Source organism: Canis lupus, chromosome X (genome assembly GCF_003254725.2).
Source record: "Canis lupus dingo isolate Sandy chromosome X, ASM325472v2, whole genome shotgun sequence".
Classification (NCBI taxonomy): domain Eukaryota; kingdom Metazoa; phylum Chordata; class Mammalia; order Carnivora; family Canidae; genus Canis; species Canis lupus.
Genome location: NC_064281.1, coordinates 76,953,287 through 76,978,170, shown reverse-complemented (window position 1 = coordinate 76,978,170; position 24,884 = coordinate 76,953,287). Strand labels below are relative to the sequence as shown.

The 24,884-nt window shown below is 40.1% G+C and overlaps 2 protein-coding genes across 7 annotated transcripts; both read left to right on the top strand.

Annotated features, from left to right (window-relative positions):
- Window positions 1–5,351: 5,351 nt before the first annotated feature.
- Window positions 5,352–7,027, top strand: LOC112649386 (protein BEX1-like). The gene is made up of 3 exons (XM_025431624.3): window positions 5,352–5,527; window positions 5,937–6,017; window positions 6,388–7,027. The coding sequence occupies exon 3, from the start codon at window positions 6,393–6,395 to the stop codon at window positions 6,777–6,779; it is 387 nt and encodes a 128-aa protein (XP_025287409.1). The 5' UTR covers window positions 5,352–5,527; window positions 5,937–6,017; window positions 6,388–6,392; the 3' UTR covers window positions 6,780–7,027.
- Window positions 7,028–18,204: 11,177 nt separating this feature from the next.
- Window positions 18,205–21,422, top strand: TCEAL5 (transcription elongation factor A like 5). 6 transcript variants are annotated; one of them, XM_025431629.3, is made up of 3 exons: window positions 18,205–18,291; window positions 19,659–19,726; window positions 20,526–21,422. In XM_025431629.3, the coding sequence occupies exon 3, from the start codon at window positions 20,548–20,550 to the stop codon at window positions 21,166–21,168; it is 621 nt and encodes a 206-aa protein (XP_025287414.1). In that variant the 5' UTR covers window positions 18,205–18,291; window positions 19,659–19,726; window positions 20,526–20,547; the 3' UTR covers window positions 21,169–21,422. The 6 variants fall into 6 exon arrangements, with proteins under 6 accessions (XP_025287414.1, XP_025287413.1, XP_025287411.1 ...); XM_025431628.3 differs by having other exon boundaries at window positions 18,207–18,291; window positions 20,521–21,422; XM_025431626.1 differs by having other exon boundaries at window positions 18,213–18,366.
- Window positions 21,423–24,884: the final 3,462 nt, after the last annotated feature.

Here is a 24,884-nt window from a genome sequence, read left to right as displayed (position 1 = left end):
GCCTAAAGAATGGAAAAAGATACTTGCAAATGACATAACAGATAAAGGGTTAGTATCGAACATCTATAAAGAACTTACCAAACTCAACATCCAAAAAACAAATAATCCAGTTAAGAAATGGGCAGAGGATATGAATAACACTTTTCCAGAGAAGACATCCAGGTGGCTAACAAACACATGAAAAGATGCTCAACATCACTTACCATCAGAGAAATACAAATCAAAACCACGATGAGATACCACTTGACATCTGTCAGAATGTCTAAAATTAACAACACAGGAGACAACAGATGTTGGTGAAGATGTGGAGAAAATGGAACTCTCTTGCAGTATTGGTGGGAATGTAAACTGGTGCAGCCACCCTGGAAAACAGTATGGATCTTCCTCAAAAAAGTTAAAAATAAAACTACCCTATGATCCAGCAATTGCACTATTAGATATTTACCCAAAGGATACAAAAAAAAAAAACCAAGATTCCAAGGGATACATGCACCCAATATTCAAAGCAGTATTATCAACAATTGCCAAACTAAAGAAAGAACCCAAATGTCCACCAACGATGAATGGATAAAGAAGATGTGGTATATATACACAATGGAATATTACTCAGCCATCAAAAAGAATGATATCTTGCCATTGGCGAGTAGGGGATGGAGCTGGAATGTATTATGCTAGGCAAAAATAAGTCAGAGAAAGACATATGATTTTATTTATATGTAGAATTTAAGAAACAAAAGAGATGAACATATGGGGGGGAGAGAGAGAAACAAACCATAAGAGATTCTTAAATACAGAGAACAAACTGAGGGGTGATGGAGGGACATGGGTGGGGAATGGGATAGATGGGTCTTTGGTATTAAGGAGGGGACTTCAGGGACGCCTGGGTCGCCCAGTCAATTAAGTGTCTGGCTTTGGCTCAGGTCATGATCTGAGGGGTTCTGAGATCAAGCCCCATATTGAGCTCCCTGCTCAGCAGGGAGTCTGCTACTCTCCCTCTCCCTCTGCCCCCATCCCTACTCGTGTGTACTCTCTTTCTCAAATAAATAAGTAAAATCTTTTTTTTTTTATTTTTTTTATTATTTTTTATTTTTTTATTTTTTATTTTTTTTATTTTTATTTTTTTTATTATTTTTTTTATTTTTTTTATTGTTTTTTTATTTTTTTTATTTTTTTTTTAAGTAAAATCTTTTTTTAAAAGACTTTATTTATTTATTCATGAGAGACACAAAGACAGAGAGGTGGAGACATGGGCAGAGAGAGAACCAGGCTCCACGCAGGGAGCCCGATGTGGGACTCGATGTGGGAATCCGGGATCACACCCCAGGCAGAAGGCAGGCACTCAACCGCTGAGCCACCCAGGTGTCCCTAAATAAGTGAAATCTTAAAAAAAAAAAAAAAAGAAAAGAAAAGAGGGCATTTGATATGATGAGCGCTGGGTGTTATATATAACTAATGAATCACTGAATTCTACTCCTGAAACCAACACTGCACTGTATGTTAACTAACTAGAATTTAAAATTTTATTTATTTATTAATGAGAGACAGAGAGAGAGAGAGAGAGAGAGAGAGAGAGAGAGAGAGAGGCAGAGCCATAGGCAGAGGCAGAAGCAGGCTCCATGCAGGAAGCCCGATGTGGGACTCCATCCCAGGACAACGGGACCACGCCCTGAGCCAAAGGCTGGCACTCAACCGCTGTGCCACCCAGGCGTCTCAACTAACTAGAATTTAAATAAAAAATTGAAAAAAGGACAGCCCCGGTGGCTCAGCGGTTTGGCGCTGCCTTTAGCCTGGAGTGTGATCCTGGAGACCTGGGATCGAGTCCCACGTTGGGCTCCCTGCATGGAGCCTGCTTCTCCCTCTGCCTCTCTCTCTTTCTCTCTCTCTCTGTCATGAATAAATAAATAAAATTTAAAAATAGGTTTAAAAAATTTTTTGAAAAAAAGAAAGGGCAGCCTGGGTGGCTCAGCGGTTTAGCGCCGCCTTCAGCCCAGGGCCTGATCCTGGAGACCTGGGATCAAGTCCCACGTCAGGCTCCCTGCATGGAGCCTGCTTCTCCGTCTGCCTGTGTCTCTGCCTCTCTCTGTGTGTCTCTCGTGAATAAATAAATAAAATCTTTTTAAAAATTTTTAAAAATTAAAAAAATAAAAATAAAAAAATTTAAAAATTTTAAATTGAAAAAGAGAAGAATACTGCCTATTCCAAAGTTAAGAAGATAATTTCCTCTGTGTTCTTGTCATTCCTGTAGAATGATATTTTCACCTTTCCCATTTAGATCTGCAATTCATTGGGAGTTTATTTAGTGTATTACTTAGGGTAGAGTTGACATACATTTTTTCACATATGGATACCCAACTGATCTGCTACCACCACTTCTTAGGAAAAAAATCCTTTCCCCATTTGACTATAGTGTCACCTTTGCCATAAATCAAGCAACAGTATGTGTAGGTATGTTTCACAGGTCTGTACATGCATGAGTATGTAAATTCATCTTTGAGACAATATCACATTATTTATTCATAATTTACTCACTGTAGCATTGTATTAAATTTGGTATCTACTGGTGAAAGTTTTGGTGCTCCCTTCTTCAGGGTTCTTTTGGCTACATTTTTTTTTTGTATTTTCACATATATAGTTGGAATCTGCCTGTCAACAAAAAATAACTGACTGGGATCTTTATATGGATTGCATTGAGTTCATAGATCAATTTGGGAATAATTGACAACCTTAAAATATTGAGTCTTTCAATACATGAACCCAGTATATATCTATCCTTATTTAGGTCTTCTTTAATGTTTCTCAAAATTATTTTATAATTCTTAGTGTAATGGTCTTGCAAGTATTTAATTAGATTTATTTTGATTATTAATCAACTTTATTGGATATAATTTACATGCAATAAGATGCATACATTTTAACTATACAGTTCAATGTTTTCAACAAATGTATTCACCAATGGAGTCACTACCCCATCAAGACACAGAGCATTTCCCTCACCTGAGAAAGTTCTGTTACTCCTCCTTTAAACTCAGAAAAATTCCAACCTTCAAGCCAGGCAAACACTGATTTCATCCAATTTATATCAATATTAACTAGTTTTGCCTCTTCCAAAACTTCATATAAATGGAATCAAACAGAATGCAGTCTTTTGTGTCTGATATCTTTCCCTGAGTATAATATGTTTTTTGGGATTTATCTATGTTATTGCTTCTACCAGTAGTTTGTTCCTTTTTGTTGCTCTGTAGTACCCTAACACATGAATACATCACAATGTTTATACATTTACTTGTTGATGGACATTTGGATTGTATCCACTTCGTGGCTATCTAGATGAAATTGCCATGAACATTCCTACACAAATCTTTTTGAGGAAATATGGTTTAAATTCTGTTTGGGAAGATTCCTGAGAGTGGAATTTCTTGGACATATGGTAAGTATAAATTTAACTTTTTAAGCAACTATCAAAAAGTCTTTCAAAGTGGTTGAACTTCTCATCAGCAACAAATGAGGAATGAGATTTCCAGTTTTTCCATATCTTCAAAATATCTTTTAGATATCTGTGCATATCTGACAATCTAGGATTATCAGACTTTTTAATTTTATCAATTCTGATGGTCATGTTGTGGTAATTCATTGTTTATATTTGTTTGCTTGTTTTATATTTTCCTGGTGATTAATGACATCAAGCAGCTTTCCATGAGCTCTTTGGTGATTTGTACATGTACTTTAGTGAAATGCTTATTGAAATCTTTTGATCATTTTTCATTGCATTGTTTGCCTTATTTTGAATTTTAGAAGGTCTTTATATATCTGCTGGATATAAACTTTTTTGGTTACACATATTGATGAGCTTCCCACGTCATTTTCTTTTTTTTAAGGTTTTTTTTAAAGGATTTTTAAATTTATTTGAGAAAGAGAGTGAGAGAGAGCACAAATAGGGGAAGTGGTAGAGGGAGAGGGAGAAGCAGGCTCCCCACTGAGCAGGGAACCCAATGGGGGGCTCCATCCCAGGACCGAGATCAGGACCTGAGCCTGAGCCGAAGGCAGACGCTTAATGAACTGAGCTATTCAGGAGCCCCTCATTTTCTTAACCATATCTTTCACAGAGCAGAAGCTTTTAATTTTAAATTCAGTGTCTATGTATACTCCATTACTACACTACCTTTATTACTACAACCTCAGTCTGGAAATCAGATAATATAGTTTTCCACATCTGTGCTGTTTTTTCAAAATCATTGTCTATACTAGGTCCTTTTCATTTCCATATAAATTTGGGGTAATTTTGTCAAGTTATACAAAGAAGCCTGCTAAAATTTTTATTTTTACTACACTAAATTTATAGATGAATTTGGAGAGAATTGATAGTTTAACAGTACTAAGTTTCCTAATCCTGGACCTTCATGTATTTTACATTAATCTTTATATTGTATCTTTACATCTGTATCTATCCAAAACACATTTTCAATTTCCAATTGTTCATCACTAGCATACAGGAATACAATGGAGTTTTTTTTATATCCATCTATAGCTGCAACTCCACTGAATTAAAGTACTAGTTCTATAGTACATTTATTGTAGATACGTTAGGATTCTCTAAATCATGTGATTTGCAAATAAAGACCTACATATTACCTTTTGAGCCTGAAATTTGTTAAGGAATTTTCATTGCTGGTGTTTTAATTCTGAAAATTCATTAAGACTCTGGGGCACTACTGACTCGTTAGCTCACCCTATGGAAGGGCCTCATGTGTCTGGGAGCCCCTAACAAGAGGAGCCATCAGCTGCCGTGTTTTCTTCCAAGTTCTAAAAAAAGACGCTGCCTGTAGAGTCTATATTTATATAGTGACTTAGCAGAAGAAACAGGTGGTTGGGTTTTTGTCCTCAACTTTAATTTTAAAATTAAAATATAGTTTCTTTAAAAAAAGTATATTGTTTTGGGGGGGGCTTAATATAAAAGGAACAAAACAGATACTAAGAATTCTTAAAAATCCACTCTCCTGACTCTTTTTCCTGACACATCTCTTCTATGCATCTTAGTGGAGGGAAAATGGAGAGCACTGGCAGCAGACAGCACAGCAAGTGGAAGAAAGCATATTCTTGGAGCAGAGGATAGGAAGAGGCAAGTCCCCAGAGAAAAACTGGGAATGGCCAACAGGCCCCTGAGAAAATATTGCCCTTCCCCAGCAGGCAGAGAAAGGCCCAGGAATACACAAAGGGAGAGTCACAGAGCCCAGGCTGGTGCTGCTTAAGAAGGACGCGGCAGCAGAGGCGAGCTGTGCTAGCGGCCCCGCCGAACGCCACCTCGCGGGCAGCAGCCCACACGGCAGGGGGGCGGTGCCCCGAGCAGTGACGAAGGCCTCACGTGACCCGCCAACGCTGACTCGCGCGCCTCGCTGTAGCGTCAGACCCGGCCTTCGCTCGCTCGCTCGCTCGCTCGCCCGCCCGCCCGCTCGTCGGTACCTGCTCCCGGTGGCCCTGAAGGCGGCGGACCAGGGGCGGCCCCAAAGAGTAGGAGGCGGAGGGGGAGCAGGTAAGGGACCCGGCGGACGGGGAGCGATCCCTGGGCTTGGTGTGGGAGAGCCCACACGGGCCGCGGAGCCCACCGGGGTGCCGCAGCCCCGGGGCGAAGCGGCGGGGGGACCGCAGCCTCCCGCCCCACCGCGGCCCGCGTTTGGCTGCAGAAAATGGTAGGCGGAGCGCCGGGCTGTGGTGAGGCGCTGACCCTTCGGCATCACCTGCCTCTCGCCCCGCCCCGCCCCGCACCGCGCCGCGCCGGTCCTTCTTGGTGTAGAAAATGGTGGTCAGCGCGGGGGATGGGGCGGCTGGGGGTGGGGGTGGGGGCAGGGCCGTGGGGGGCCCGTGAGGGGCTGGGTAGCGTCGGGTCCGCGCGAAGCGTTCGGCCGCCGCAGCCCCCCTGCTGCCACCCCGGCCCTCTGCAGGTGTGCTGGTCCAAGTGTTGCGGCGGCGCACTCGCGGCGAGAATCCGGAGGAGGAGGAGGAGACTGCAAGGATAGGCCCAGGTCGGTGTGGGGGACAGTAGAGGGGGCGTGCGGGGAACGTGTGGAAAACCCTGAGGCCCCAAATTCCCTACCCCTCCCCCCGCCCCAGCGCGTCCTCCATCTTGGTGCCTGCAGAGGCCTGGGAAGGGATCGGCAGGGAAAATGGTGGGCTTTGGGTGGGGGGGGGGGGCGGGGAGGGGAGCGACGGGGGCGGGAGGGGGGCTCGGACCGGGGGCCCCCTGGAGGGCGTAGGGAGCCTCTCAGGTGGGAAAATGAAATTTTAAAAAACTGAAGAGATCCAGGGCTTTGAATCTTGGAATGTGCATAGTAGGGCCTCTGTCCTCGGTGCTGATCAGCCCACTAAGAAAATCATTGCTCTTTTGTCTTTTAGGAGCAATGGCGTCCAAAGAGAAACAAGTGGTGAAAAGTGTCAACATGGAAAGTGCCCAGCAGGAAAACGAAAAGAAGAATGAAAAGGAGCAAGTTGCTAATAAAGGAGAGTCCTTAGCCCTCCCTTTGGAAGCTGGAGAATATTGTGTGCCTCGAGTAAATCGTAGGCGGTTCCGTGTTAGGCAGCCCATCCTGCAGTATAGGTGGGATGTGATTCAGTGGCTTGGAGAACCACAGGGAAGGATGAGAGAAGAGAATATGGAAAGGATTGGGGAGGAGATGAGACAGCTGATGGAAAAGCTGAGGGAAAAGCAATTGAGTCATAGTCTGCGGGCAGTTAGCACTGACCCTCCTCACCATGACCATCATGATGAGTTTTGCCTTATGCCTTGAATCCTGACGTTTTCCCTGAAGTTAAATAGGAAGGCACACCTGCTTCCTAAATTTACATGTTCTCAATGTACCTTTGTTGTAAACCTTTTAGTGTTATATGTCTCTTATGGGCCTCCTATGACCAGCTTCTAATTGAATGTTGTATTTTGACCCAATCTGTAAGATTCTGTCAGCAGGGGAGTTTTACCCTATTGCATGGCAAGATGTTCATTATATATTGTGGAGTTAATAAAGCAGTTTAAAAGACATTCTCTGTATTCTGTTACTTCAAATCTTCTAGATTTTATATATGAACAAACAGTCTAAGTATATAAAATAAAAAGTTAACATGTTTATCTTTTTATGATAGAATTACAAATAACTATATTTTCTCATTGCTTTTACCTGGTGAAAGGGCTTGGCCCCCTGGTAAAAGCAATATGAGCACTTATCTAAACATTTGTGATACAATTTCAGTTGTAGCTTACCTCTGGATCACCTATTTAAACATATAAACCTAATAATGATGAGAGAATCATCTCTAAGAATCATCAAAAAAATGGTACCTAATCAAGATGATAACAACTCCCAAGAGCTGCCTTGTGTACTTGATGAAGCAGTATGTTTGTAAGCTTTCTCCAAGTTCTTGTTCTCACTGGAATGTGCATGACCCAACATTTACATATTCCCTTCAGCTGCTTGGGGAAGTTTCCAAAGTCAGGTCTTTATGTGGACTTAGGGGTAGGTACCAATATTCCTCTGCTTCTGTACCCCATTCCCATCTTCTTCCCTGGGTATTGATGTTCAGGAATCCTCAAGGTGAAAAAGCCACTGATTTTTTTCTGGAACACTCCAATTGAGTCCTCACTCTTCTGTAAAAGTGTGAATAAGTCCCCTCTCCCTTTTTAGCTTCATGAAGAGACCTCATCTGTCTAGTTCTCTCTTTCCTTAAGCATAGAGTTCTTTTCCAGGAAACCTCTTTAGTGGGACACCTGGGTGGCTCAGCGGTAGGGCAGCTGCCTTCAGCTCAGGTTGTGATCCTGGAATCCCAGATCAAGTCCCACATCAGCCTCTTGTGAGGAGCCTGCTTCTCCCTCTGCCTATGTCTCTGCCTCTCTCTCTCTGTCTTTCATGAATAAATCTTTAAAAACAGAAACCTTAGTTCATTAGACTATGTATAAAGATGTGTATGGGGACAAAGCTCACGTTCAGTCTGAGACAGTCCTTCCTCCTCCCATCCCCCTGAAATCTATGAATGTAAAGAAAGAACTAACTTAACTAACTTACATTGAATCTTCTGGATGCCAGAAGATTATGTCCATGAATTCAGTGGGTACCCAAATGTGGGTAATTATGGGAAGTCCATTAAAGGATTATTGGGTTTAAGTGTCCCAAAAGAACTTGAGAAATGAAATTGCTTTGAAGTGTGTTATGTAGATGAGATATATACTATGTATGAAGACAGTCTTGTGTGGAAATAAACTGAGAAGTTAGAATTTTTTTTTAAGATTTATGTATTTATTTGAGAGATAGAGCGCAAGTTAGGGGGAGGGGCAGACGGAGAGGGAGAAACTGACTCCCTACAGAGCAGAGTTGATCCCAGGACCCTAGGATCATGACCTGAGCCAAAGGCAAACGCTAAACTGACTGACCTGCCCAAGTGCCTGAGAAGTTAGGATCCTAAAACAGAAGTTGGCAAACCACAGCCCATGAGCCAAATTTGGCCTATTGCTTAGTTTTGTGGCAAATGAGCTAAGATTAAGTTTCACGTTTTTAAATGGTTAAAAAAATCAAGAATATTTTTTGACATGTAAAAATTATTTGAAAACCAATTTTTGCTGTCCATAAATAAGGTTTTATTGGAATATAACCATACGTAGGAATTCACATATTGTCTGTGGCTGTTTATGCACTACAATAGCAGAGTTTAGTTGTGAAAAAAACAGTATGGCCTACCTGCAAAGCCTACATATTTATTATCCGACCCTAATAGAAAAGTTTGCCAAACCCTGCTCTGGAATATAACATCACAATAGCAGTTATGAAACCAAAGGGAAAAATGGATAGGCAGGTGAAAACATCATATAACTCAGCAAAACCAGACGTCACGAATCAGATGCCTAAGCAATTCCAAAGCCCTCCCTCCTCCAGGTGCTTGAAACGCAAGGCACGTTCATGCAGGATGGAAGTTTATAAAGATGAAGGCTAGAGTTGAAAAGGCGGGAAGACTGATGAAGAGAGAAACGTATGCCCTACCATACTTCCTACACTTGATTGTCAACATTAGCATCAGCTTTCCTGGAAAACAGAAGCATTGTGGCTTCATTGGCCTAACAATATTCAGCAGTTCCTTCTTGAAGAAAAACTGGAAACTCACATGTGAACTCATAGCATATTGTAATAGAAGTTTAGGCATGCATTTGCCCAGAAAAATGTATATCTTTTCCATGTAAGGCAGATCAAAGTTGCCTTGTTAACCTCAGAGAAGGATCGGTTTAGGATCCTAGTTTCTGGAGAGAGAGAAATAGAGACTGCTATTAACTAGCTTCCCTTGGTTCTTAATAGTGTTTGGATCTGAAGGGGCATCTGAGCAAGTAGTATGTTAATAGCCAGGCTCCAGATAAAATGTTCAGACAACATACAGTTGAAAGGGAGCAAAAGCCAGTTAAGGAACAGGGCATGAGGTTCCTTCCAGGGGAATAGCCATAGTTAAGTTTCTGACTGCAATTGCCTATTTACATCATTTCTATATGTTACGTTGTGAGCCTCCTTTTCTCCCAAAGAGTGATCATTGTCCACAAAAGGGTGCACAAATTCTCCCCATAAATGCCTACAAGTTTTAGCCAAGAGAAGGCAGTGAGATTAGGTATTGTGCCTTGGTTCTCAAAAAAAAAAAAAAGATCCCTGGGTGGCTCACAGTTTAGCACCTGCCTTCTGGAGTCACGGGATTGAGTCCCGCATCAGGCTTCCTGCATGGAGCCTGCTTCTCCCTCTGCCTGTGTCTCTGCCTACCCCCTGCCCCACGTGTGTCTATCATGAATAAATAAATAAAATCCTTTAAAAAAAGGTTGTATAAAAAAGAAGTTTTAGATGTTGACATGCATTGGGCCACTGAAGGTTTAGTACATCATGTACATCTAGTAGATACTTGGTGAATGAAAAACTCAGCACAGTAAGTATGTTTTTACTGGTATTCAGCAAATGATAAGTATGCACATCTTTGAATCCTTCTGTATTTCTAACAAAATTAAGATAATTATGCAGATAATGTCTTATGAGTTTTGAATAAAAATATTACTTTATTTTTTCTAAAATTTAAAAATCAAGTCAATTGAAGGAAATTCAGAAAATAAATTTAAGAGCCACCTTGTGGCCAAAGAAAGCAGTGCAATTTGAACTTTGTAGTCAAAGAGCAGGGAGAATACACAGACCCTGGACTCTTTTCCAGGAAGTCCAGAGAGCAAACGAAACTTTGGTTAGAGGTGAAATAAAACCATCATGATTAATTATTATTTAAAACACCAAGCTACATTTATGCTTCAAATGAAAATGGAATAACAGGGTCTGGATTTATCTTCCTAACTGAAACAACTAAAACCTGGACAAAATACATGAAACATCAATTTTGAGTTATTTAACATTAGGCAGTGGAGGGGAAAGTTCCTTGAGAATGTACAAACAGGGGCGCCTGAGGGGCTCGGTTGGTAAAGCGTCTGCCTTTGGCTCAGGTCATGATTCCAGGGTCCTGGGATCAAGTCCCACATTGGTGTCCCTGCTCAGAGGGGAGTCTGCTTGTCTCTCTCCCTCTCCCTCTGTGCTCTCTCTCTCTCTCAAATAATTAAATAAAATCTTAAAAACAATAAAGTAGAAACAAATAATATGAGCATTCTGATTGCCCCAAGCTTGCTGTGTATTGTAGGATTTGTAATATACGTAGAAGTAAAATGTATGTTAATCATAGCACAAAGATCCGGAGAGGGAAATGAAAGTACAGCATTTTGAAGTTCTTATTCTACACATTAATATCGCTTGAAGGTAGATTCTGAAATGTTAAAAAATGTATATTATAAAACTTAATCATGAAAAAAGTTGTAGCTGATGAACCAAGATATGAAATAAAATGGAATCTTCAAAATAGTCAATCAAAAATGTTAGAGGAAAAAGAAAAAAGAGCAGATGGGACACATGGAAACAAATAACAAGAAGGTTGATTTAAACCCAAACGTATCAGTATCAATAATCACATTAATGTAAATGATATAAATACCTTAATTATAAAGAAGAAGTAAGTCAGTCGGAGAAGGACAAACATTATATGTTCTCATTCATTTGGGGAATATAAATAATAGTGAAAGGGAATATAAGGGAAGGGAGAAGAAATGTGTGGGAAATATCAGAAAGGGAGACAGAACGTAAAGACTGCTAACTCTGGGAAACGAACTAGGGGTGGTAGAAGGGGAGGAGGGCGGGGGGTGGGAGTGAATGGGTGACGGGCACTGGGGGTTATTCTGTATGTTAGTAAATTGAACACCAATAAAAAATAAATTAAAAAAAATTATAAAGAAGAGATTGTCAGATTATATAGAAAAGGAAGGAAAATATATGCTGCCTATAAACACCTTATTTTATTTTATTTTTAATTTTTATTTATTTATGATAGTCACACAGAGAGAGAGGGGCAGAGACACAGGCAGAGGGAGAAGCAGGCTCCATGCCAGGAGCCCGACGTGGGATTCGATCCCGGGTCTCCAGGATCGCGCCCTGGGCCAAAGGCAGGCGCCAAACCGCTGCGCCACCCAGGGATCCCTAAACACCTTATTTTAAATTTAAAGATACTAACTGATTACAAGTAAAGGAATGGAAAAAGATGGACAGTCTTTTTTTAAGATTTTATTTATTCAGGAGAGACACACAGAGAGAGGCAGAGACAAACGCAGAGGGAGAAGCAGGCTCCCTGAAGCAGGACTCAATCCCAGGACCCCAAGATCACTACCTGAGCCAAAGTCAGACACTCAACCACTGAGCCATCCAGGTGCCCCAAGATGAACAATCTTAACATCAATCAAAGCTTGAGTGTCTATATTTGTATCAAATACAATAAATTTCAGAGCAAAGAATAATACCAAAGATATTACAGTTATAGAAAGTGGTAAGTTAATTTTAAGTGGTAAGTTTGTCAAGAGGACATGACAATTCTAAACATTCACATATTACAGTGCTTTAAAATACATGAAGCAAAAATAAATAAATAAATAAAATAAAATAAAAATAAAAAACCCAAAGTGGAAAAAATAAATAAATAAATAAAATACATGAAGCAAAAACTGATAGAACTTCAAGGAGAAACAGACAAATCCACAATTACAGTCAGAGATTTTAACGTCTTCCCTAAAAAATTGATAGAACAAGTAGACAATCAGCAAGTACATCTATGACTTGAACACTATGAACCAACTTATCTAGTTGACCAATGGTAGAACTTGCAACCAACAACAGGAGAATGTGTATTTGTTTCATTTATGCATAGAATGTTTTCCAAGATAGTCCATAATCAGGGCCATAAAATAAGTCTCAGTAATGTTAAGAGAATTTGAATCATAAAATGTATGCCTTCTGAGGACAATGGAATTAAATAAGAAACTAATAACAGAAAAATATCTGGAAAATCCCAAATATTTATATTAACATCAAACAATACATGTCTAAATAACCAAAGGAAGAAATCAAAGTAGAAATTATAAGACACTTTGAGCTGAATGAAAATGAAAACTCAACATATGATAATTTGTGAAATATGACAAAAGGACCAATCAGGCATAAATTTATAGCACTGAGCATATGTATTAGAATAGAAGAAAGCTCTACAGCTATTAAATACATAGAAATTTTAAAGTTTTTTTACTTAATGTATATTTGATCTCTAATGTTATATTAGTTTCAGGTGTACAACATAGTGATTTGATAATTCTATACATTAATCTATGCTTCCCATGAAAAGAAATGGAAATTTTATTTAAAACACTTCCTCCAGGGATCCCTGGGTGGCGCAGCGGTTTGGCGCCTGCCTTTGGCCCAGGGCGCGATCCTGGAGACCCTGGATCGAATCCCACGTCGCGCTCCCGGTGCATGGAGCCTGCTTCTCCCTCTGCCTATGTCTCTGCCTCTCTCTCTCTCTCTCTGTGTGTGACTATCATAAATAAATAAAAATTAAAAAAAATAAAAAATAAAACACTTCCTCCAAAGAAAACTCTAAGTCAAGGTGGCTTAACTGGTAATTCTACCAAACATTTAAAAATTACATAATACCAATTCTATGCAAAATCTTTCAGAAAATTAAAGAGGAAGGAATAGCTCCCAACTCACCCTATGAGGCTAGAATTACCCAGATAACTAACGAGACAATTATATTACAAGGAAATATAACAACAAACTAATCTCCTTTATGAACATATGTGCAAAAATTCTTAATAAAACTTTAGTAAAAATAGAATCCGATTATATATACAAGATAAAATATACAATGACCAGGTAAGGTTTATCCCAAGAATTCAAAGAGTGTTAACATTTGAAAATCATTGTAATTCACCACATTAACAAAAAGAGAAAAAACATATTATCAATTCAGTGGCTAATGAATAAACATTTGGTAAAATGTTTAGTACACAAGTGTACTAATGTTAGTACATAAGTGTACTTCCTTACTTCTTCCAGCTTCTAGTGGCCCAAGGCATTCTTTAGCTTTTGATAGCATAACTCCAATTTCTGCTTCTCTTATGTGTGTCTATATGTTCTTTGTCTTTTCTAAGGATACATCCATTGGATTTAGGGCCTACCTAAGCCAATATGATCTCTTTCAATTCTCCTTCTTTAAAAATATTTTATTTTTAAGTAATCTGCACACCCAACATGAGACTCAAACTCACAACCCTGAAATCAAGAGTTGCATGCTCTACCAACTAAGCCAGCCAGGTATCATCCTATATCTCAGTTCTTAATTATATCTGCAAAGACCCTATTTACAAATAAGGTCACATTTTGAAGTGCTGGGTGGACATGAATATTGGGGGAAATTATTCAGTCCTCTACAAGCAATGAACTGCAGGTTAAAATTTAAAACAACATCATTTACAATAGCATCAGAAATATGAAATACTTAGGGATAAATCTGACAAAAGATAATCAAGACCTGCACACTGAAAACTATAAAACACTGAGGACATACATTAAATCCACCAAACTCAGAAAAAGAGATCAGATTTGTGGTTACCAGAGGTGGGGGGTGGAGGTATGGGAGAAAAGTGGCCAAAAGGCACAAATTCCAGTTATAAAATAAATAAGTCATGGGGATGTAATGTAACACATAATGGCCATAGTTAACACTTCTGTATGATTTATAGGAAATTTGTTAAGAGAGTAGGTCCTAAGAGTTCTCATCACAAGGTGAAATGACTTTCTTTTCCTTTTATTGTGTCTATATGAGATGATGAATCTTAACTAAACTTACTGTAGTAATCATTTCACAATATATGTATATCAAACCATCATGCTATATATCTTAAACTTATACAGTGGTGTATGTTCCTGTTATCCAGGCTTAACCCTATGTGACTCTTCCTGGCAACCTTCACTCCTTTGTAGCTATAAGTAACAAAGAGTTCTGCCTTCTATCTTTGTGACAGTGTGTTGTGTTCTGCCATCAAAAGAACCTTTAAATCTTACAAAGCCATTTACAAAGATTAAGTCATACCATATATAAAAATTAACTCAAAATTATCAAATACCTACATATTTGAGTCAAAACTTTAAAACTCTTAAAGGAAAACAAAGGGGTAAATCTTCATGTCCTTGGATTTGGTAATGGACTTACAGATATGACACCAAAAGCAAGGACAACAAAAAGAAAAATATACACATAGGACTTCATAAAAATTAAAAACTTCTGTGAATAAAAATACACTACCAAGAAAGTAAAAAGGCAGGATGCCTGAGTGGCTTAGTGGTTGAGCATCTGCCTTCAGCTCTGGTTGAGATCCCGCGGTTCCAGGATCGAGTCCCACATTGGGCTCCCTGCATGAAGCCTGCTTATCCCTCTGCCTCCATCTCTGCCTCTCTCTCTCTGTGTGTGTCTCTTATGAATAAATAAATAAAATTTAAAAAAAAGAAAAAGGCAAAGGAAGAAACAAAATGGAAGAAAATATTTGCAAATTATATATCTGGAATAGGTTTGTATCCAGAATATATGAAGAACTCTTACAATTCAACAGGAAAATGACAAACAACTCAGTATTAAAAATGGGCAAAGGTCTTTTTTTTTATTTTTATTTATTTATGATAGTCACAGAGAGAGAGAGAGAGGCAGAGACATAGGCAGAGGGAGAAGCAGGCTCCGTGCACCAGGAGCCCGACGTGGGACTCGATCCTGGGTCTCCAGGATCGTGCCCTGGGCCAAAGGCAGGCGCCAAACCGCTGCGCCACCCAGGGATCCCAAATGGGCAAAGGTCTTGAATAGATATTTTTCCAAAGAAGATATATAAATATCCAATAAATATATGAAACGATGCTCAATATCATTAGTCATTAGGAAAATGCAAAAATTTTAAAAATTAACAATTAATAATTGTTTTTGAGAATGTGGAGCAATTGGAATCTTCATGCATTGCTAGTAGGAGTGCAAAATGTTGCAGTGGAATAGTGTGGTATTTCCTCAAAAAGTTATACATAGAATTACCATATGACCTAGCAATTCCATTCTTAGATATATGCCCAAGAGAAATAAAAACATACATCCATGCAAAAACTTATACAGAAGTGCTTAAGGCAGCATTTACAACGGTTGAAATGTAGAAACAACTCAAATATCCACCAATGTTTGAATGGATAAATAAAATACAATATGGGAATATAATGAAATACTATTCAGCCATAAAAAGGAATGAAATACTGTACATGCTATAATATAAATGAACCTTGAAAACATTATGCAAAGAAGCCAGACATAAAAGGTCACATACTGCATGATTCCATTTATATGAAATATCCAAAATGCGTAATTCCATGGAGACAGCAAATTAGTCATTGCTAGGGGAGGGGAGGAGGGGAAAAATTGGGAGTGACTGCTTAATGGGTATGGGGGTCTCCTTCAGAGTTAATGAAAGTATTTTGGAACTATATAGAGGAAATGGTTTCACAACATTGTGAATGTACTATACGTCACTGCATGTGTACTTTAAAATGGCTAATTTCGGGATCCCTGGGTGGCGCAGTGGTTTGGCGCCTGCCTTTGGCCCAGGGCGCGATCCTGGAGACCCGGGATCGAATCCCACGTCTGGCTCCTGGTGCATGGAGCCTGCTTCTCCCTCTGCCTATGTCTCTGCCTCTCTCTCTCTCTCTCTGTGACTATCATAAATAAATAAAAATTAAAAAAAAAATAAAAAATAAAATGGCTAATTTTATGTTCTGTTAATTTTTCCTAAAAATATAGTCTCATTTGTAAAAAGATATATATAAGTATATTCTTTAGGCCAATTGGCCTTCACATTTTTTATATTGCATATCCCTCTCAGCATCCAGTGATACTGATGGATCCTATCCTAAGCAAATGCACACACCCAGCAAAAATATACATCTCTCGCCCAGTCACACACACATGCACATAATTTTGAATATAATTCCAAGGGATTCAGAGGTTTCTCTAGTTAAGAATGCTGGAATGCAAGGAGTAAGTGCTCTCCCTTTAACATAGCTCACCTGCTATTTGTTTCTTCCTTTTTCTGTCTCACTACCATGTAGCTTCTTCTCCATCTCCTCTGTTTTTACCTATAGCTTCTGCTTCTTCATGATGTCAATCTGCTCATGTATCATAGTTTCTCAGGTTCCTAGGGTACAGTTCTTTTCATAAGTGTACATACTCTACTATCTTCTAAACATATGCAGCCTTGCATATCATTTCAGGTGGTCCACAGACTTCCTCAATTGAGAACACCTGGTCTAGGTCAATCTGTACAGTCAGCATATCAGACTTCCTTAGACATTGAAACAAATCTGACTCAGAGAGGACAAGGGTGGGCATGGACTGGAAGGCAGCAGCCCTGCAGGATGGCTAAGCTCCTCCTTAGGTGCCCTGGAGGTGAAAATACTGAAGTTGAGAAACCCATCAGGGTGCACCTCCTAAGTCAAGTGGTAGGTAGCACACAGGGTCAAAGAAGCTTCCCTGAACACTGTGAATTGAGGCAGAGAGCAGCGAAGCACGGAGGCTCTCTTCTCAGCAATCACTTTTCTAGGCTTCATGGAAACCCTCTACTACAGGGATCTGGAAGGGATTTGTTCTGATTTCCAGTTGTCAAGACAGCATTCCATCTCTGCTGGGGTTGACTTACCTCTGTGGGAATTTGGGGAAGGGAGGGAAGGAGCCAAAGACATTTTACTCAGGTCACCACCTTGGTCATCTCTCCATGAATGTTTTGGAGTGAGCAACAGTCAGGTGCCTGAATGTAAAGGGTGAGAGGCTCTGGAAGGTTGAGGAGTCTGAAAATTGCATATTCCTCCCCTCTTGAAAAGACAGGAAAAATCAGACCATGTCTGCATCCCTCAAATCCTCAGCTGCCTTTGCACAACAGCTAAATCTCTGAATGAAAATAGCCATAGGGGAAAAAAATAGCCATAGGCCATATTTTCAAGACTGATATTGTGTCTTTCTGGAGATTCCAGAAAGTCTACTTAATACTCAGTGATTGTTTGGGCACAATAATTACATGCATTTTTAGTAGAACATGACAGAACTACCTATTTATGAAAATTAAGAAAAATATTTTGTGTGTAGCTAATTGAATCCATTTTCCATGTAGTAATAATTAATGCAATGAACTTAATTTTGTAATCTTGTTTGATTTTTTTTCTTTTTTTATTTTTTATTTTTTTATTTTTTTTTTTCTATCTTAAACACATTCTTTGCCCCAAATGAAAATAGCTGTATTTAATTTTTTGCTTATAAGAATAACCCAACCTGATAGGAGTCAGTTAAATAAAACTGGAAAAAACTACTTAGAAGAAAATAAAATCCTCATTCAACTATATACTTCCCTGCCTGGCAATCCTCCACGTACCTATTTTATGAAGGTCTGGAGAAGAAGAGAAATGAACATCAGTGGCTGAGCGGAGAAGTGGAATGAGGGGTAGGTGCTTTGAAATCAAAGGAGAGAAAGAAAAAAATTCCTTGGCGACGTACCAATGGCCGGTTGCCTTGGGAGATGTAGCCCTTCCCAGATAAGAGAGAACAAACACATATCACAGGAAGAAGGGGCCACGTTTGACCTTTGGGATTAGTAAAGACCAAATTGAGTGACAGGGGGTCCAGCGGTGAGAGGAGGGGACTACAGCGCGGCGAGGCGGTGGAAAGGGGCTAGGGAAGGGAAAAAGTGGGCTGGCTCCTGACGCACATTCTGCTGGTGGGAGGGGAACTAAGGACCCGAGCCCACTGGTGACGTTTCCTTCACGTGATCAGAAGCCGACGTGTGCAGAAGTCCCTCTCCTCCAGGTACCAGCTCCCTGTTTCCGTAGAGAAAGATTTCGGACTAAGAGCCGAAGGGGCAGCTGGTGGATAGCCCTGCAGGTCAGTAGGAGATGGAGGAGAAGCGGGGTGGGTGCTGGGACAAGAGTGGTAACTGGTAGAGGCTGCTTTCCAGATGCCACCCCCTCCCACCTCCATTCATTTTGGCGCAGGAAATTGTATGAGTGTTGGGGAGAGGTCTGGGTACCGTCTCTCATTTCCGTGGATCAGTGTGGGTTTACGGCAGAAAGAAATCCGAGGAGAAGGAGGAATCTCTCTGGAATGGCTACAAGTCCACAGGCACCTGCGGACCCTTGGGGTGAAGGGTGGGGATAGTAGCAGAGGGCAAAGACCAGAGTGGGTACAGGACTGGATTCTTACTACCCCGTTCTTCCCCAATGGCCATAGGTTTGGTGCAAGAAACGGAGAGCTTGGCGGGAGGAGATGGAGAGGGACCAGGGGTTGAGAATGGGTACCCGTTGGGATTTCCTAGGAGGGAGGCTATGGAGTTTCGTCTGACGGAGAGGGCCGGGAGAGGGGGATGGCGATAGCGAAGAAATGGCCTGATCTCTGCAGGGCAGCGGGAGAGGGCATAGCCTGTGAGCCCGAGGTGGGAAGGGCCTTCGTTCCCTGCATCTCTTCTTCACCTTCCGTCCATTTTGGAGCCGGAAATGGTGGGCTGCATGTCGGTGGGGAGAAGGGGAGGAGGTGCTGTAAAGGAGGGGGACAGAGGTTCGGTCTGGAGACCAGCTCCCTTTTGCGGAGGAGCGGCTTCTAAACTAGGGAGGGCTGAGAGGAGATAGCATGAGCCCAAATTTTTACTGAATTTGGAAATAATTTATCTCTTGCATTGTAGAAAAACGTGGTATATCTGTGTATGTAAAGAGGCAAGGGGTGTCACGAATGCTCTGGACATTTTTGCTCTGCCCCCTGACTCTGCGGTCACCATTTTCAGAGAAGTGATGTGGTTTGTGTTATCTGGGCACCCTAGAGTGGGAGGTTTGGACGGCAGATAAGGGAGTACAGCAGGATCTGCCTTCTGAACATCATTATGCTGAATGAACTTCAAAACTTCACTCATTTTAGTGCAAGAACAAGTGAGATAGAAATTTGAGAGAGGATTCAGAAACAAAGAAACCCTTTGGAAATAAACTTTCTCTGCCATTGCCCAGTAGTAGAATGGAGACTGTTAGGGAGGAGCTGTAGAGGAGGATCAGAGAAGCTAGGGAAAGGGCAAGAGAGTGGCAGGATTTGGGAAAGTTTTGACAACTATAGTGTGAAAGAATCAGTGTCCCAGTTGCCAGTCATTCACTTCTCAACCCTCTATTCACCCACTGTCTCCCATCTCTCTACAGGTCTTCTGGTCTGTGGTTGTGGGCACCAACCCAGACAAGAAGAGGAAAGACCTGCAGGATCAGTACAGGTCAGTGGGAGAGCGTAACTGTCCCAGGACCTCTGAGAATAGGAGTGACTTAAGCTTGGGCAGAAGTTGAGGGGCAGCCCAGGTGTCTCAGCGGTTTAGCACTGCCTTCAGCCCAGGGCCTGATCCTGGAGACCCAGGATCGAGTCCCACATCGGGTTCCCTGCATGGAGCCTGCTTCTCCCTCTGCTTGTGTCTCTGCCTCTCTCTCTTTCTCTCTATGTCTCTCATAACTAAATAAATAAATAAATAAAACATTAAAAAAAAAAAGAAGTTGAAGACGCTACTACCTGCCAACTCTCCTCCCGGCCACCCTACTGCAGTCTCAGAATACATGGCCTCTGTCAGGATTCTAAGGGAAGAAACATGGTATTTTATGGCTGGAGATGACAGAGGGGAGAACAAGGGAGTAAGAGACAGGAGGTGTGGCATCTGTGAAACCTCTTGAAGATAATAGAGTAGCCCTGAAATCTGAGAAGTGGCCATTATTCTGTTTTGTCTGCAGTTTTAGAAGTCTCACAACTGCAGGCAAGGGAAAAAAGAAACTGGCCCAGGATTACTGAAGGTCAGTGTAAGTTGAGACTAAGTTTTAAGTGTAAGAAAGAAGCACATGTGGATGTTTCTGTAAAGTTGCATCATGTAAATACGTGTGAAGCGAGAAGGAAAGGAAAAAAAAAAATGTATGGGTAGGAATGTACTTGTAATTTGAGATAAGGTGAGGAAAACCCTAAATCATAAACGCAATTATTTTCAGAAGCTGTTTTCCCCAATCTAAGTCCTCCTTTTTTGTGTCCTAGGACAGGCAAAGGAGGGAGAATCTCAACATGGAAAAGGTCTACAAAGAAAATGAACGGAAGCCAGAAAACGAAGGAAAGCTGGAAATCGAGGGACAGCCAGAAGATGAAGTAGATACAGAAGATGAAGGAAAATTAGATGAGGAAGAAAAGCTGGAAGTAGAGGAGAAGCCAGGGCATGAGGGAAAGCTCCAGAATAAGGGACAGCCAGATGATGAGGGACAACCAGAAGATGATGGAAAACAAGAAAAGCAGGGCAAGTCCAATGATGAGGGAAAACCACAAGATGAGGGCAAGCCAGAATCCCAGGCAAAGCCTGAGGGTGAGCCACGGGCTGCTGAAAAGCGCCCAGCTGAAGATTACGTTCCCAGGAAAGCAAAAAGAAAAACAGACAGGGGGACGGATGATTCCCCCAAGGACTATCAGGAGGACTTACAGGAAAGGCACTTGGGCAGTGAGGAGATGATGAGAGAATGTGGAGATATTTCAAGGGCTCAGGAAGAGTTAAGGAAAAAACAGAAAATGGGTGGTTTTCATTGGATGCCAAGAGATGTACAGGATCCGTTTGCCCCAAGGGGACAACGAGGTGTCAGGGGGGTGAGGGGCGGAGGGAGGGGCCAGAAGGACTTAGAAGATGTTCCATATGTTTAATGCCTTTGGCCTTTAATTCTGATTTCTCTGATGGGAATATTGCCAACTCGCTTTCCCTGGCAGGCATTTGCCAGGCTATGTGCTTTAACCTTATGCTGATACATTGCTTTAGGTGTCACTCTCAGTTACCAGCAGCCTTTTGACCCAACTTTGACACTCTGTCTTTCAGTAGGGAACTTTCACCCATGTGCATGGAAGAAATGTTCATGGTACATTGTAAAAATATTAATAAAAAAACAGTTTTTTGAACTGCATCTACAGCATCAGCCCATTTTTGAAAAATATATAGTTACATGATACATCCACAAGTAGAGAAAACTATGAAACTGAGTAGGTCAAAAGAGAAATAGTGGTTTTCTCTGTGTAGTGGCAGTGGAAGAGATTATCTTCTATCTTCTGCTTTTTTCCTTAAAAAACATTACTTTTGTCAAAAAAGTAAATAACAAAAGATTGTAAATGTGGGAAGATACATAACATGCAATCAAAATAACAGTTCAGTAAGTTTATTAAGGCAGTGGAGACACTCAAAATTCCTTTTGTCAGAATGTGGAATGATGTGTAAAACTCATATTACCTCTGGGACTCGGAGCTGGAGGAATCAACCTGGCAGTTATTACAGATGCATTACTGTAACCAACAATCTTATCACCTGTGAAATGGGGATAAAACTTCTCTTCCAGGGCTATGGAGAAGATCAGATGAGGTTCTGAGTATATAAACTGCATTGGGCTGACTTCTACCCTCTGACCTGCACTAGCAGAACCAGAATTCTGTCAGATGTTTGGGGGAGGGCTGAAGGAAGTCTCACTTGTGTCCAGGAATAAGTCCTGGAAGCTAAGAGGTGGGTGCCACTTTACTTGGAGTAATACTGTGTCTGATGTGCACTGTGCGTCTTCTCATGGGTCCTGCACCCCCCTAAGGGCCCCACTGCTGCTAGTGGGCTGGAATCCTTAAGGTAACAAAACCCTATTGATTTCCCTAGAGTCTCTGCTGAGTTGAATCCCCTCTATGTTCCCTGCTGAACTGGAGAAGATCCCTCCTCTCATACTGTAGTTTTATTAACCTTGACATGAAATGTGGAAAAATGCTTTGTAAAATTTTAAGTAATATATTTTTCAGACATAATTACCCCATTAGACTTGCCGTTTTCAAAGCAAACAATTTATCTTATTGATTTTGGTACTCACAACATATAATAGAGGTTTTAAAATATATATATTAATTATCAAGTCAGAAGACTTCAATTCTTGGTCCAGTTCTGTCCCTGATTGAATATGTAGCCCTGAGCACATAATTTCACTATTTAGCAACTGAAGCTTGCCACTCCAAAAGAAACAGACTAGGAGAGAGATTATATCACAATTCATTGCTAATGATTTTAACATTGGATACAGTAGTTTTTCTTAAAGTTTGCTAGCTGCCAACAGACCATCTGCATTAAAAATCACGTAGCTACTTTGTCAAAAATTCAGAATCCTGGTTCCCATTTCAGATCCAATATATCAGAATCTCTTTTGACTGGTCTTCACAATGTGTGTGTGTGTGTGTGTGTGTGTGTGTGTGTGTGTGTGTGTCCTTGGTTTTAGTTCATTTTTATTTTTATCAAATGGATACCAAATTTTAAAATCCAATAGTGCAAAATAATTTATTATTAAAAACTTCAATCTGCCTTGCCTTTCCATATTTTCATCCTCCAGAGACAAGTACCATAAACATTTTTGGTTTCTTCTAGTATTTACCTCCATATTGCTGAAATATGCTTATGCTGTGATTTCTTTTTTTAAACAGCTTCATTAAGATGTAATTTACATATCACAAAACTCACCCTTTTAAAGTGTACAATTTAGTAGTTTTTGGTATATTAACAGAGTTCTGAATCTCTCATCATTATCTAGTTCCAGGATATTTCTGTCACCCCAAAAAGAAATCTCATACCCATTAGCATATAATAGGGTTCCCATTCTCTACCCCTAGCACCTGGCAAATGCTGATCTACTTTGTCTCTATAGATTTGTATATTCTAAACATTTCATATATATATGGAATCATACAATATACAACCTTTCATGTAGCATAAGGTTTTCAAGGTTCATCCACATTGTAGTGTGTATCAGTACTAAAACTTTGTGTACATGGATTTTTTTTTTTTGCCTTTTAAAATAAACTTTATTGAGAGGATCTCTGGGTGGCTCAGCAGTTTGGTGCCTGCCTTCACCCAGGGCGTGATCCTGGAGTCCTGGGATCGAGTCCCACATCAGGCTCCCTGCATGGAGCCTGCTTCTCCCTCTGCCTATTTCTCTGCCTCTCTCTCTCTGTGTTTCTAATAAATAAATATCTTTTAAAAATAAAATAAACTTTATTGAAAAGACAAAATATAATACTTATACATACAGAAATGATGGTTCTGCCTTAGCTTTTTATGTAGATAACTTTAGTGCATGTTAATGATAATATCCAAAGTCGCTTTAACTTTATTTGTATGCTTTGATCCCTTTTATGAACAGGTACTCTAAATTTATATGTACTTGAGTTTTTTCTGTTTTAAGGTAAGCACAGGTGTATAGTATTTGATACAGTTATTCATGTCTGCTGGAAAAAGCAAAAATACTTTTTTTCACTTTTTTGTTTTTTAAAGTTAAAATATTTTTCCAGTTTTATTGAAATATAATTTACATATATTACTATGTAAGTTTAAGGGGTATAGTATATGGATTTATATACATATCATATATATTGCACATATGTTGTAAAATAATTACCACAATAAATGTAGTTAATGCCCACCATCTCATATAGATACGATAAAAAGAAAAAGCAAAAAAAAAAAAATTCTCTTTGTGAGGAGAACTATTAGGATTTACTCTTAACAACTTTCATATATAATGTACATCAGAGTTAACTTTTTGCATTTAAATATGTGTTTTATTTCTTTGGGACTATACCTAGGGGTGGAATTGCTATCATGTGGTAGCACTATTCTTAACTTTTTGAGGAACTGCCAAACCACTTTCCAAAACAACTATGGCATTTGACAGTCCCATCCACAGTGTACAAGCATTCCAATTTCTCCACATCCTTGCTAACACTTGTCATTGCCTGTATTTTTTATTTTAGCCATCTTACTCCGTATAAAGTAGAATCCCATTGTGGTTTTGATTTGCTAATGGCTAATGACGTTGAGCATCTTTTCATGTGTTTATTGATCATTTGTATATCGTCTTTGGCAAAATGTCTATTTAAATCCTTTACCCATTTTAAAATGGGTTGATTGTCTTTTTATTGTCAAGTTGTAAGAGTTCTTTGTTTATTGTGACACAAGTCTCTTATCAGATGTATGACTTGTAATTGCTATTTCCTGACTTGTTAACTTTAGTCATTATCCATGGCATTCTGATGTGACAACAGAGTAGTTCTATCTTACCATCACAATCCCCATATCTATCGCCTGCCTCCCAGTATAGCTTTATCATATCCAATATGTATTTTAACAGGCATTCCAGTGATTCTGTTGCTTAATTCTGAGAATCATTTGTGGATTTGTCAGGTTAGGCTAAGCTTAGGCTAAGCTTATGCTAGGCTAGCTACCAACCCCAAAAGATCAGTGGCTTAACACAACAAAGGTTAATTTCTCAAACTTGGTGAGAGTTGGGGATAGTGAGGTTCTGCTTTCCCTAGTTTCCCATAGATGCAGACTAACCATGATACCACTGCAACAG